Genomic DNA, 14,391 nt, shown 5'->3' on the forward strand with positions numbered 1-14,391 from the left:
CTCATCAGCGCGGGCAGCAATGGGAGCGTACGCCAGAGTCTGATGAATGGATTTGTTTTCCCTTTCCCCAGAGCCAAGGTACGTGGCATTAAGTTTATTGCGGGCCAAAACACAACACAGAGGTCAAAACCCTTTGTAAGAGGGAGATCCTTTTACCTGGACTTACTTCCCAAAACTGCTTTACCTTTGCAGCCGTGCCTACGCTGTACGAAAAGATACGGACTGAGGCAGACGACATGAGGAGCTCCGATTGCAAATAAAAAATCTTTATTGCATCTTAGAAGCAAGTCTTAAAAAAAAAAAAAAAAAGATTTTCCATGCACTGAATCCATCCAAGTACCTACGTCCTTGGGACTGTCACCAAAAAACGATGAACATTATAAGACATCGACTCTACACTAGTTGCAGTTCATATTCCATACACGTGTAAACAACGGTTACTTCTTCTACTGGAATAGCAATTACTCCGTAAGATCCCTTCAAACACGGCAACAACCTCAGCATCGGTTTTTCTCCGTTCCTTCACTAGTCTCCACTTCCCAAAGAGTAGGCAAAGTGGAACTGAGAGCAATGAGAGACGAAATGGTGCTGGAGGATACGATAGAAAAATATATTGTTCGCTGGTTTTTATTTTTCGTTTCTGCTGAGCAAGATATTTACAGGTAGGTAGGTCTCAATAGATCATCTGCTTCAATGACAATGTCCACTCACTGTCTACGTCTCAGTGTAAAGGGTTCCCTTTCCGGCTTTAAGGCACTTTATTTTGTCAATTTTTCTCTTACCTTGCTAGGTGTTAATTCATAGGGATCACGCTTTCCTTGTGTTCGGCCTCCCCATCCCCAGTTCCTCTTAGAATACCAAAAAAATTCCTAAGCTTACTGAAGACATTCCAAAAATGTTAAAGAAATTTGGGGAAAAAAGATCCATGAAAAAAGTATTTTAGAAAGTAATCTTTGGAGATCATTTACTGCAAGTATGATGTACACTACCTTATCAGTGAGAAGATGCAATACATTCCTAATATATATATATATTTACACACACACATATATATATAAAAAATATTAAAATGACTAACATATATTCAAGGAAAGGTCAAGAACCTAAACCAATGGATATTAAATAAATTAACGGTCTATCAGATACAGAAAAACATAATCCCAAAACAAAGCTAATAATCAAATGTAATAATTGTTCCCATTAACATCACGTAACCGACTGAGCAAAATCAATGCAATCAGGTGCAGTACACTCGGTATAGAAGATTTTTCAAAGTTCTCGTTAGGGATCTCTAATTGGTCGTGTACTGTCGCTTTGCTGCAAGAGATTCACATTTCCCATCCTCTTCCCCTCCCTCATTAGCTTCGGCGTTTCTTGATCACATCGTCTCAGCTCTAGACGGGACAGCGGTTGAGGATAACACAGAGAACCCACCACGGATTCTTAAAACATGACGTCCATATATGGACCAAATATAAAGGACAAAAATTTCTACAAGGACTAATCGGATAGCAGGTTGTGCTTACTTTCTTCCCTCCCTTGAAGTCGCCCAGCCATAATAAGTGGAAGTGTATTTTTAAACTGAAATAATCAGCCATCTGGAAATAAAACCTCCTGCGATTAATACCCTTATCATCGCCACACCGATTTGTTTTGTTCTTACGCAATTTAAAAAATAATGGCTATCCTTAACAAAAGAAGCAGAATCTTTGCACGGTAGCAGTCACAACAAAACATTTAGATACGCTGTTTTGTCACTTGGCTTGCACGCTCAGGTCCCAATTTACAGAATCCCAGCAACGAAGACAGCAACGGAAAAGGTAGGAAACAATCTTTTGTTCATAAGGAAATTCTAACTCAAGTCAGATTTCCGCCGATCGGTCAGATAACTCTTAAACAATTTTTTTGTTTGAAGGCAAATATTGATCACAGTTTTGTTCAAAACCAAAAACACAACAACAAAAAAACCAGCGGCCTTGTTCTTCTCAAAACGAGCGCTTTGTAAGAAAACAATGATGATTTCTAAAATATATCCTGTGTGGTCTTTTAAAAGTGAATTATCAAAAAACATTTTCCCAAAAATAAATTAGATAATTAAAAAAAAAGTCTTTTCCAGCATAGCTGGACATTAGGCTGTCCTCACTGAGCCATTAGTATTGCTGCTTTTCCCAAAATTTGGGTCATTTTTTTCAAACCATATTTCAGCCAGCTGTTGTGTGGACCCATAAGTTGAAGCTTTGGACCCCAAGCACATTTTATATTGTTTTGGATCAAGATTAGGGTCACAAAAAACAGGGTGATGCACATGGACTACTCCAATTTCTTGGCTTCGGAAAGTTTTTAAGCCAGCTTGAATGACTTTGTTAAATAGGTCTACGTCTTCAAGGCCCCAACCTTGGATGGAGACATCAAAGCCACCTGCTCGAAGAAGATCACCTTTGTAAATACAGGTAATACCAAAGCCATAGTTCCTCCAGAAACCTGTTTTCTGGGTGAAGGCAAAATGATTGTCACTAGGAACTTTTCCACTGTAAACAATCTTTGGATCATACTGGCTAAAAATGATGGGAAAGTATACTTGTTGACCCAAAACCGTATTGGCTCTACACCGCTGGAGGAATTCTGTGGTAAACACTAAGTCAACATCACAGAAGAAAAGTAAAGACTCGTTCTGGAACTGAGAAGATCCGACTTCCAGAGCCAGTGCCCTCGAGAACTCCCCCGACACCGGTAAAACCTGCATGTCAGCCTTGGGGTATTTGGAGCGGTAATCTCTCATCAGCTCGATCTGCTTCGCCTTGTCAGGGTTGGAGTTGGAATTGAAAAGCAGGACAACCAGCTTGACGTTCTGGTTTGGAATGAGGCACGTCTTTTCAAAATTCCCCATGAACCTTGCAAACATGTCAAAACGTCCGGAGAGAGGAATCAGGATGTTGATCTTCTTGTCTTTGAGTTCCTTCCTCTCTACTTTGGATCGGCTGAGCTGGAAGGGAACAAACATCTTCAGCGAGTTGGAGAGGAAAGACAGGGATCCAGAATCCTGGTTGATTTTGCTGGCCAGCTCTTTGGCGTCCATCTCTTCGTGCTCCATAAACTGGATCTTGCTGAATGTCTGTTGCAAGTACGCATGCCTCCTGACGGGGACGGTCATCTTCTTCCCCTTATGCTTTTTGTACAGAAGCAGCAAGTCAAGAACGTACTCTGCTCCATACATTGGATTTACTCTGCGATAGCCATACTGTATTTCCTTGAAATCTATGATCCTCCCCCGGGTCTTAGCGTTGGCGTTGATCATTTCCATGACCTGCATAACAATGTCATCCAACGCTTCACGCTGGGAAGAGTCCATTCCTCTCCGAGGGGGCTGGCCGTCGGCACCCGAATACAAATACTTCCCTGTAAGAAATTCCCACTCCAAGATTTCTTCCCGGTGGCGGGGCTGGAATCGCATGAAGGAGGGTGGCATCCCCAGCTGCAGGTCGTCTTTGTGGATTTCTGTATTGCTGTATTTGCTCATCAGGACAATTTCCCGGTGCAGCTGTACAGTCCGGTGGCGCAGCTCTGCTATCTTGCGGCTCAGCATGTAGCTGTGAAGTCTGTACTGGTACGGAGGGTTCTTATTGGGGTGCAACGTTATAGCTCTGTGTATTTTGCTGTTCCTCAGGTCTCGGATATAGCCTTTTTTGTTCTGCTCATAATTTTCATAAAACAGCTGCTGCATCTAGAAGAGAGAAAGGAGAAGTTAGTGTCTCAGCAGTGCTGTACTTGTGAAAGTTAGCCCACGCAGCCCCCGCTGGGAGAAAATTCCTCCTTGCTCGCAGGGCCAGAAGGCTTTCTGAATAAGCTGTTCTTGGTTTTAGGCACAGGTTGTAGCAATACCAGCTGCTATTCAAGGAAATTAAGAGGATTATTCATTGTAAACTGGTTAAAGAAACATCTACCACGGATTTGGGATTACTACAGCCCATTCTAGAGATACCACCGTCGGCCAAACAACTGAGCAGTAAGTAGACTGGAAGATCATTTTTTCACAACAATGCAGCATCACCAGGAAAAAGAAACCCATGAAGTGTTCACTACAAAACTCTTACTATTCTTCCGCCTCCCATGGGCTCTAATAATAATAATAAAGAACGATAAAAAAGGATGCCATATACATAGTAAGCAAGTATGACGACACCTTTTCTGTTACACCCAAATGCTGTTCAGGCATTAAAAATCCAGCTTGCTGAATGCTTTAGTCAAGATGCTAAATAAGTTATCTCAAGTGCTGCAGTGCAAAGCTACAGTTCCCCTGTCATTTAAAATGTCAATAGAAAGTAAAATGCACCTGAGCTTCCTAGCAGCAGTTCCAGAAGGCGGGTAATACAGGATGCATATGTACACTAGCATAACAGCATCCTTAAAGTGGAAATTGCTATTTCAGAACAAGAAGGTAGCGAGCTAAGATTAGATTCAAAAGCCTTACAGAAAGCCACAACTTAAGAAAGCAGGCAAACCAGCTTTATAGTCTTCAGTAGGTCAGGCAGTAGCTGATATAATGAAAAGCATGTGGAAACCAGGATGATAAAGTGGAAAATAAGCTGGAAAAAAAACCCAAGAGAAAAAAAAACCCTCAAGGCCAAAGTTATATACCAGCCTAGACAATGGACATTTAAAAAGATCACGGGCTGATTCTATGTCACAACACAAATGACATCAACCTGCCAGAGGAGCTGACATGACAGCTTCATTCGATATAGGATCCGATCTACATTATTGGCAGCGGAATTTGCTACAAGTAATACAGTCAATAAAGCACATGTAAAAAGGCTATAAAGATTAGCAAAGAGCTAAAATCCAAAAGACGAACAGAAGAGAGAATGACTCAAATACAATGGCAATTAAAGGGAGCACTAAAAGGAAAATCACAGGCACAGAAAGCCTCCCTTTAACAGACAGCGCGAGTGATGCTTCTACCAGCTGTTCAGACCCAGCAGAAGTCCTGTTTTATTAGGCCTTCAGTTGCATTTTTCCCATTATTGTGGACAGACATTGAATCTAAGGGATAAACTTACACCTGGATTTAATTGCCGCTATCTTAACACACCAGATGTGCGCATACTGAAACCTGAAATTCAGCGTATCACTGTGGACGGCACAGGAGCAAGCTGCGTCTACTTGAAGCAGCTCGCATGGATTTTAATCTGAACAAATGTAATTCATTTCAAAGGAGGGAGGGAGGAATTTCAGCCGGACTGAGAAAGAAAGGACTTTTTTTCCATGGGTCATCACCAATCCGCCACCCCTTCTACTTTCCTGCTCAAGTTCACCTTCTTGCCCACCCTCCCCCAAGCGATTCCTGCTGCTTTCATGCTGTCTATGAGCAATTCAGGCCAGAGGCTGCCTCTTATTAGATAGATCCCATACAGCAACGCAGCCAAAGGAGAACATCTTGACGATGGCCTCTCGGCAAGCCACAGATGAGCTGCCTGTCAAGATGTATATGCCTTCAGAAGTCATGCAAGATTTAAAAGAGTGCTATAAGCAGGGGTTAGCTGGTCTAATCCTGTGTTCAGCAGAGAGTTATCCAAATTGAATGAACCTCATGCTTTCCTGAGAGGCATGTTTTTCCACTCACCCAAAGACTGTTCTTCATTTGTATCCCTATATTATTTCATCTACTAATAACACTTTATTTTTCGTCCATTTTGAACCTCGCTGCTTCTGTTAAGGGCTCTAGGAGACCTCAAATCACACCCACTCATGGTCAGTCCTGTAAGCACAATTTATTACAATGGAGAGCTCACACAGCAAGAACAAGACCAGTCCAACACTGCAGGACCCACGCGTATATTTTTACTGACTCCACTGATCTATCCTCTCTAACACAACATATATATAGAACTAGAAGTATTAAATGCATATGGTAACAGGCTGGAGATTTCACTGATGTTTTAACTACAATACAACTATAGGCACAGGCTTTCCCAAGAGTATTGTGACATTAGATAAAAATTCTTAAATCATGTCATTAGGCAACTATTATTTAAAGGAAAATTGACAATAGGACTTAATTTCAAATCTTGTTTTGAATTTATAAGAAAACAAAATCAAGACCGTGCAGCCCGAATGCATTTATTCCAAAACTGCCATCTAGGGCATTCTGAATTAGCTACGAGAGGAAACCATGAGAAGCAGAAAGGCTTTTAGATTACACAACAAAGTTTTAACAGAATACCGATGGGTAGGAAAATGTTATGAAACTTCCCAACAGAAGTAAAGATATGAACCCCTACCAAATGGCCCTAAATAAACTTAACAAGTGTATTTTAAAGCTCTGGCTTGCCATGCAGGGGTAACCTCTTAGCAAGGCTGGTTAACTTCTGAACTTTTAATACTGCTTCTTGCCTCTTCCAAAAACTAGCTAACTTTGAAAACTGAACTGAAAAAACATATCTCAGCAAGTCTTCACTGGTGCTTCAATGCAAAGCAATTTACAACTGAAACATCTATTAACACCCACCTTGCTCCAGCCAAAAAGGTGACAACTGTAACAAACCCTGTGCTCCGGCCAACCCTGCAGTGCAACTAATGAGAAGCACCACAGTAGCCAGGCTTTTATATAATCCTATTTTTCAGAAGAATGCCTTGCAAGGCTGGCACTTTCATTGTTTTGCCTATGAAGTCTCCCCCTCTCCTACTCCAGCATCCCTCTTGTCTCCTTATTCAGCAAGCAGCAACAGGTGCGGGACGTGACAGCATCCTGCAGCCCCGATCCCCCATCTAGGAACCAAGGTACACCCCACACCAGGTAGGAAACACACGGAAGGGTATCGGAAGGGGTTAATTAACTCAGAGAGTACAACGACTTACAAACTGTTTTTGCACAGTGGCATGAAGTGCTGTAAATGAAGTGGCCAGCAGCCAACAGAGCAATTTAAGCCTTCCTGGGCCAAGGCGCCTGTGGACACAGACCCAATGCTGCAGAGGCACTGCGATGCCCACGGGCTTTCCTTCACGATAAGGAGCCCCACGTGGCTTGTGTTTTCTCACCCACATCTACAAAACTTGAAAGAAATTAGCACTTCCCTCCATACAGTTTGACAGCTCCACAACATTAATCCATTTAAATCATTAAGGCAGCACTACTCCTTGGCATTGGGTTTGATCACTAACAAGGGCAATGTCCGACTATCGCCCATCGCTGCTAACGTAGTTTCTACCTCATTTGGGTCCAAAAAACTATGCTAAACATTACCTATTAGCACACACGGGCTTTTGACTCCACGCAACACTGGAAAGCCGTAAGGAAGACAAAAAATCATAATTACCTCTTGTGTACATCATTAATAGAGATTGGTGGGTGGGAGACGACAACAGAGAAATTTATTTGTAATTTCTCTCTGTAATTTATTTGTTCCTCCCATGTAGCAGCATTAAACACAGACATGGGGAGCAACGCAAGCACGTTTAACAGACATTACGTGCAAACTTCCCCATGCCTGGTACCAGATTCTTGCGAGTTGAACTCTTGCAAACTCTTCTTTTAGTGAAACAGGTTTCTCTATGATTCTTTTCAAAAAAAGAACCTTTCATGGATATTAATTTCGCAATGATTATATTCTAAGCATGCTTAATTCTAGTGCAGAGCACTGAGAGCATAGGGATACAAAGAAGAGCTACTCTTTATTGACCACTATTTACTCTAGACCTGTTGAAGCCTTAAAAACCCTAATGTTCCCCAAACCATTAGAGACTGAATGTTTAACCTGTGGTACAGCTGTTGTGGGCACTACTGGCTTGTGTCCAAAAGACCAACTGAAAGGAGAGAGTGTTATGTTCTTCGTTTTAAATGAAGAAGTCTTTTGCAGGCCAAAAAAAAGTGTACTGAAGAAAATGGACTTTAAAAATAAGACCAGTTTGTGCAGAAACTGGCCCGCAGCCATGGATTAGCCCCCGAGGGCCTTCTCTCACAACTCCAGATTGTACTACCACAGCCCAGAAAACGCAGCCCCACAAGCCTCGTGAAAAGAATCGTGGACAAGACATGTTGTATGGCAGGCTTCAAAATGCCCAAGATGTGCTTTAAATACAAAGCCAAACTAATTAAAAGCTCAAAAGATGGCTAATGTCACCTAGCGCATGAATTTGGGAGGAGATGAGCAGGTAGGTCCCTCTCTGCAGCTGGTGCAGAGCTGTTCTCCTACAGGAGTAACGCGGGTGCCAGGACAGCCCTTACCCTGCCCCACAGCTCTGCTGCCAAAACTATGCAGGATGCTTGCCCCCATCTCCTCCTCGCTCCTCCTTCCAGAGATGCAGCCGCAGTGGTGCAAGGGGCAGTTCCTGTTGGTTGGTTGAAGTGAAATGAAAGATGTTTTGCACCCACATCCCAAGTAACTGTATGAAATAATTGTAGCTGCACTAACACAGCTTTGCCACTGTGAAGTGATTAACCAAAACAGATAACTAGTTTTCTGGTTTTTAAATCACCAATATAGCTAAATTGATAAAATATTTTGCATGTAGACCCAATGGAAAGGAGCAGTGCGTATTCGTTTACTGCTGACTTGCCTGTGGTGGAGGGGGAGACTGTAGTGACCTCCCTGGATACAACTCTGTGTATTCAGGGTTCTTATTAACGATGATATTTCCTTTTTAAATCCCAATGCTTTATGTGCGACCCTGCAGCTAACCACTGACATGACTGAAGTCACTCCTGAGCAGGCTTATTATGGTGGAGACAAACACGGGGAAGTGATGGATAAACACTCATTTCCAGTCAACTTGGCAACTCGTTCATCCCTGTAACCTCCCCAGTTGCCGCTACAGGAAAGGATGCAGGAAAAGCCACTCGGCACTGGGAGATCAGACTTCCCTCTTGGCTGACAAGTGAAGCCCTGAGCTCTGGAGCACAACTAAATGATGTGATCCCTCAGACGAGTTACTTCTCACACAAATTTCATCATGTACTACTGGTTTGCATTTGCTTTGTTTCATAAATTAAAGAGGGGCAAGGAAATCAGCTGGACATCCCGAACAGCCAGTACTCAAAATTTCCATAGCAGACTGCTAGAGAAGCAGAGGCAGACCCAGCTGTGATATACTGCGACCTCTGAGTGCAGTAACTCCAGGCATGCTCTGAAGCAAGAAGTTTATTTTGTACAGCACAATTGCCTCTTCTTGTATGATACTAAGTGAAACAGCGCCTGTCTCACTCAAGAGCCTCGCAGTGCCTTCTGCACTGCTCTCCTCTCCAAAGTATCCGAGAAAGGAAGCCAAGTATCTAAGGCAAGTCTCAAGCACAGCAAATTCAAGGTCATTGAATTCCCAAGGAATCTGTGAATTAGGAGAGTTACTGCTGGAGTTCAATCTTTTGTTAACAATACCAAGTAGTTGTTTAATTAAACAACTGTCTTCTCCCAATCCTTTCTTGTTTAAGCAAGTGGAAGAGCTTAAAAAGTACTTACTCATTTACAGTTTCTCAAACCAAGTAGCCTTTAAAGTATTCCCAGCTTGGCAACAGAAAGAAGAAAACCTGCAAAAATGAATGTGTCTTCAAAACTGTCATCGTGTACTTCACCTCCAACCTTGAGCTTGACGATCTCATTATCCAAAACATACACGTGGGAGCAATCCACAGCACTTGGGAACTAACTGAGATCCTCCAGCTATGAAGCAGAGGAGAACTTCCCTCCGCCAGGCCCTGCATTAAACTGAGCTTCATCCTCCTGGTCTAAATGAGGACACAGGATCCTGGTGTCCTCTTAGTCATGAAGCGAGGATTCCTTCCTCAGGTCCCCCCTGTTTTGGATAAGGGGGACAAGTTGAATCAGACCTGCTGCGCAAAGAAAAGAAAGACTAGTGCAATCGCATAACACTCTCAAAAGAAGATAGTTGCTTGTTTAGTGAAACATCCTTCCCCTTTGACACACAAACTATACAGGTACTGTTGTGCACTCCATAAAGCCTGGAACTGCTTCTCTAGAGACACAGATTTATGTTTTTAAAGCATAAACCAGAATATAACCTGAAAGCATTTTGTACCTTAGGAGTAACCAGATAAAACAGAATGTGCCATTTTAGAATATTTAGATTTAACTGTGCAAACCTTAGGAGAGCTGGATGCAATTGCGGGGTTTTCTTCCAAAAGGTTCTGATTTAACAGAAACAAAAACAAATAAAACACCACTAAATATTAACAAATGTTCTATGCTACAGCTATTAAAGAAGCAAAACAAGAAGGTGCTAATGACTAATTATCATTGCTATTGCTTTAGAAAGTGTGCTCAATATTTTTTTTTAGTGTAATTTCCAAATTATGGGTCCTGGTGCAAACTGCTGTTCTGCACATGGCCCTCCCTTGCTCAAGTTAAGGCTTTGACCCACGGGGCAAATGATTCAGCTCTCCCTCTCCAGCAGAGAGGGACTGCCTCTGTCCCAGATCCAAACAAAACCAGGAATACAGTGACTCGCTGCTGATTTGTTCATTTAAAGGCCAGGCTCAGGGATGATGCCAAATTACTTGCTCACCGAATATACTGTGTCTCGGGATTTCTTTTCCTTGTTGTCAACTCCACACTTTCAGACTCTGCAGTACAGGCAGAGTACAAGAAAAACTTGGTTTTCATTATGAATTTCAACAGGCCCATGAAAGAAAGAGCCACAGCCTTGGAAGTCTGTATCTGCTCTTTCTCGTGCAAAGTGTTAAGATTTCAGAGGAGCAGCACGTGACCCTTGGAGGGTAGTTTCTTGGAGATGATGAGCAGAAAGCTTCTGACACCCTGGCAAGTATTTTTTTGGATGCTGGAAAGAGAGTTAGAGGGATGCAGTCTCCTCTGAGCAGAGACTCCAGAAGAGAAGACCTCTTCTGGACTGCTGCGTGATTTTCCACCATGTGTTTTCAAGAGGCAGTAACGTAATCATTTAGAAATACTTTTGTCCGTGGAATTCAAAGATTCTTGTTTGGGAGCAACTTTCCACATCCAGTGGTTTTGTAGGAGTTGCGAGCCATGATGGATAATGATCCTTTCTTGTCCCAAAACACTTGGCAAGGCCACGACAAGCTGCTGCTTACAGGGGGGTGGAGAAGAAACCCCCTGCTTGGAGAAACTTCAGATGCAGCTTAGGCATCCACGCATCATCTCAACATCAGTCCAACATCAGAAATAAAGCCGAAGCAGCATAGCCTCTCTGCCAGACTGGCTGGGGACAGCGGTGATTTTGTAGCACACACCAGACCAGGTCTCCAGGTCTCTGTCAACACCAGATTCTGCATGAACCCTGGGGGAAGGATCAGCCCCAGTGGATCTGGCTGCAGGATCCAGCCCCTTCAGCCTGTCCCACATCACCAGCACAGCTTTCTTTCGATGGAAGATGTTTCAGGAACCCCTGCTCCTGAGTAGATACACAGTGCCCGACGTGAAGACAATGTCACGGTAACAGGTCCCGGGCTGAAGGACAGTACTGAAGCAGTCACATCAGTGCAAAGCTCTAAATCTCTCTGAGCCTTCACAGGAGATTATTGTGAATTTAATTAGGCAAGGGTTTGGCCTCACAATAGCTACTGCTGCAGTTCTTCCCTGGGTGTAAAAAGGGAGGGGTGTATTTTAAAAAAACAGATTAATTTCCAAGACTTTTGGCACTTCCAGCTTAAGCAGCATCATTTTAGATGAGGAGGGACACAGCTCCCTTCTTTATGGCAACAGGCCATGCTTGCTGTTTCTGATCCCTCGTGAAGACTCATGGCAGGAATAGATCTTTTGGAAAGGGGTGAGAGGGGAGCTGGGAACGCTGAATAAAATCCCCAAGACAAGGCCAACTGCTGAACTGCATGTGTCAAAGCTACAGCCCTTCGAACCTGGAGTGCCAGTAACAGCCTCAAAGTGACAGAGCATCTTTCATAACTGCATTTAGAAATCCGTCTGCTTTGTGCTTTCCTAACAACCGATGGTAAAACCACTTCTCTGCCAGCAGCATCAGTATTGGCTAATGAAAATTCACAGAAAACTGGGAATATATTAGATTTCTGGTTTCTCTGCTAGCGAGCCCTCCTCCCAGCTGCCACAACAGCTGTTCTCGTGGGTGCTGCTACGTTGTGCCTCTGCCAGGCGAGCAGCTGGAAAAAGGGATGTTGTTCAGGACACACTCTTGAAACCTTAGCCCCTTCCAAATCGGTGGTGACCTGTCCCTAGGCAGCTGCACACCACCTCATGCTGGCGGGGATGTCTGAAACACAGAGCAAGCCAGCATTTAAATAAACTCTGAGAGTGGGGTCATTCCATCCACTTGGCCTCGCTGGATCCACATGGACACGCTGGATCAATGCTCGGCTCTGCTCATGTCTCACCGGTGTTGCCTGGTTTGTAACAGCACAAAGGACAAGGTGATTGCTGAATCACTGTGGTGTTAACCGGATGGCACAGCCACCTCTCTCCTCCGGGCCTGGAGTTTAACAAGTGCTCCAACATGGTACTCACTAACTGCTTTTTCCAGGGTCATGCTGAAGACACCCAATACTTAAGGTGATTTAACTCCCACAGCCCTCTAGCAAAAAAGGCATGCAGCAACTCTGAGCTTGCAGGTGATGGGGAGCTCCATGGGGATTCAGCTGACTTCTTTCAGATGAAAAGTCCCCCCCATCTGACAGCCAGTCCTGTTAGTAATTCAGCACAGTTTGAAGGCCACTGGCCATCCCAAGTGTCCCCGCTACCCCTCCAGCTCAGCAAGCTTAGGAAGAGCCACTGTGGCTGAGCACAAGGCACCAGGGCCTGCAATTAACTATATATCAGCCCCCCAAAAGCAGAAAACCTCCCAGTGAGGATCACGATCTCCCTCTGCTTGCCGCAGCAAGGCTGCCTGCCTTTGTTGGTCGCTGCTGAAGGCTGGCCTGCTCCGAATGGGAGAGGAGCCGGCAGCACGAGGCAGCGCTGGGTTTCCTGCCTGGGACCAGTGTCAGTAGGATGCCCCTCCAAGGCATCCAGCAATGAAGCGGGAACTCACTCCGCGATCCTCTGGCTGCTTCTCCTAAATTAAGCTGGATTTAGAAGAACATCTCCTTTTATTCCTGTTGGTGGAAAATATGAACAAGCTATGGAGTTCCTTACAAACTCCCGCAGAACTGGTGCCCAATACAGATGTAACATTTGTGACACAGGCGGATGGTTTCACTGCTCCTCTTTCACCAGCCTGCGAGCTCAGATCGGTTCTTCATCTTCAATCTGTTTTTTCAGCCAGAGCCACCAGTCTGGAGCTGGTTTGAAGACCATCTATAAGGGCCTGGGCTCAATCACCAGCTTGTTTCACACGGGGAGCAGTGCAGGATGACAGCTTCCAGGGCTCACTAAAGCTGCACAGCATTGTTCTGAAGTGTGTGTTTTAAACGTGTGCACATTTTTTTTTTTTTTGCCAGAAGAATTGTTTAATAACTGCTCAGAGGAGGACAGGGAAATAAAGCCACAAACCCTTGGTTTATGTGGAGAAGCCACATGTTTCAGTCAGCCCATGAGGACCCTACAGCTGAGCCCCTGGCCCTGGGATAACGCAGCTTTAGAAGGCTGTGATGGTAAAGAGCATCGTGCGGTAATGCCGCTGCGGCTGACAGAATTTCCACAGTGAGATGCCATGCTTGCAAATGTGTTTTTCTTGCGCTCGTATCATTACCACACAGGACTTAAAGCCTGCCCACTATTCTGTGCTGAGTTTAAAAGCAAAATCTGTCCTTTGTCTCATCACTGGAAAACACATGTACACCATCCAGCGTAGATGTGGCACTGCCAAAACCGTAAGATGACAAGGTACGTGCAATACACAGTAGCTTGGCTATAAAAGATACAGCTCCTTGATCAACAGGGGGATGAGAAGAGGAAGTTTGCCCATTCAGAGGGCTGATGATCTCTCAAGAATTTGATTTTCATGCCCTGTACATCAAAAGCCCCATAAATTGTGCATTAATAGCTCTAACTAAAAAGGTCACCTATTTTTATTACTTGCTTCACTGAAGCACAAGGGATAATATATTTAAAATAAGGCACGTTTTAGGAGAAAGCAGCAATTTACTAATGCAAACTGAAACCTCATTTTGATAGCGTTTGCTGTGCAGATTCAACACCCTGGAAAGAAGGGAAAAGCAGTGAAAGAAGGGAAAAAAACAGCTGCATGTGCACAGGTTTGGGACCAGCCCATTCCTCTGCAGTTTCATGTATGCTCTGAACTAGAAGAAAGGCAACATCTTTCTACGCAGTCACAGCTTTTATTGTCCTCCTGTCAGTGGAACAACTTTCTCATTATTAAAACGAGCTGTCAGGCAGACTGGCATTTCCCTCCTCGCGGTGTCCAAGTTAGCCCGTTCGTTCAAATATGGTTAAAGATTTCACATAGTGTTGCTGGCTAACTGTATATGGTCTGAGGTTT

At 43.9% G+C, this 14,391-nt stretch overlaps 1 protein-coding gene across 1 annotated transcript in view; it reads right to left on the minus strand.

The window, feature by feature from the left end:
* Nucleotides 1-246: 246 nt before the first annotated feature.
* Nucleotides 247-14,391, minus strand: part of CHSY1 (chondroitin sulfate synthase 1) — an 80,622-nt gene continuing 66,477 nt past the window's right edge. The window contains exon 3 of the mRNA XM_076348044.1: nt 247-3,721. Coding sequence (XP_076204159.1) covers nt 2,129-3,721 — 1,593 coding nt within the window. The 3' untranslated portion in view covers nt 247-2,128. The remainder of the gene's footprint in view (nt 3,722-14,391) is intronic.

Source organism: Aptenodytes patagonicus, chromosome 10 (genome assembly GCF_965638725.1).
Source record: "Aptenodytes patagonicus chromosome 10, bAptPat1.pri.cur, whole genome shotgun sequence".
Classification (NCBI taxonomy): Eukaryota; Metazoa; Chordata; class Aves; order Sphenisciformes; family Spheniscidae; genus Aptenodytes; species Aptenodytes patagonicus.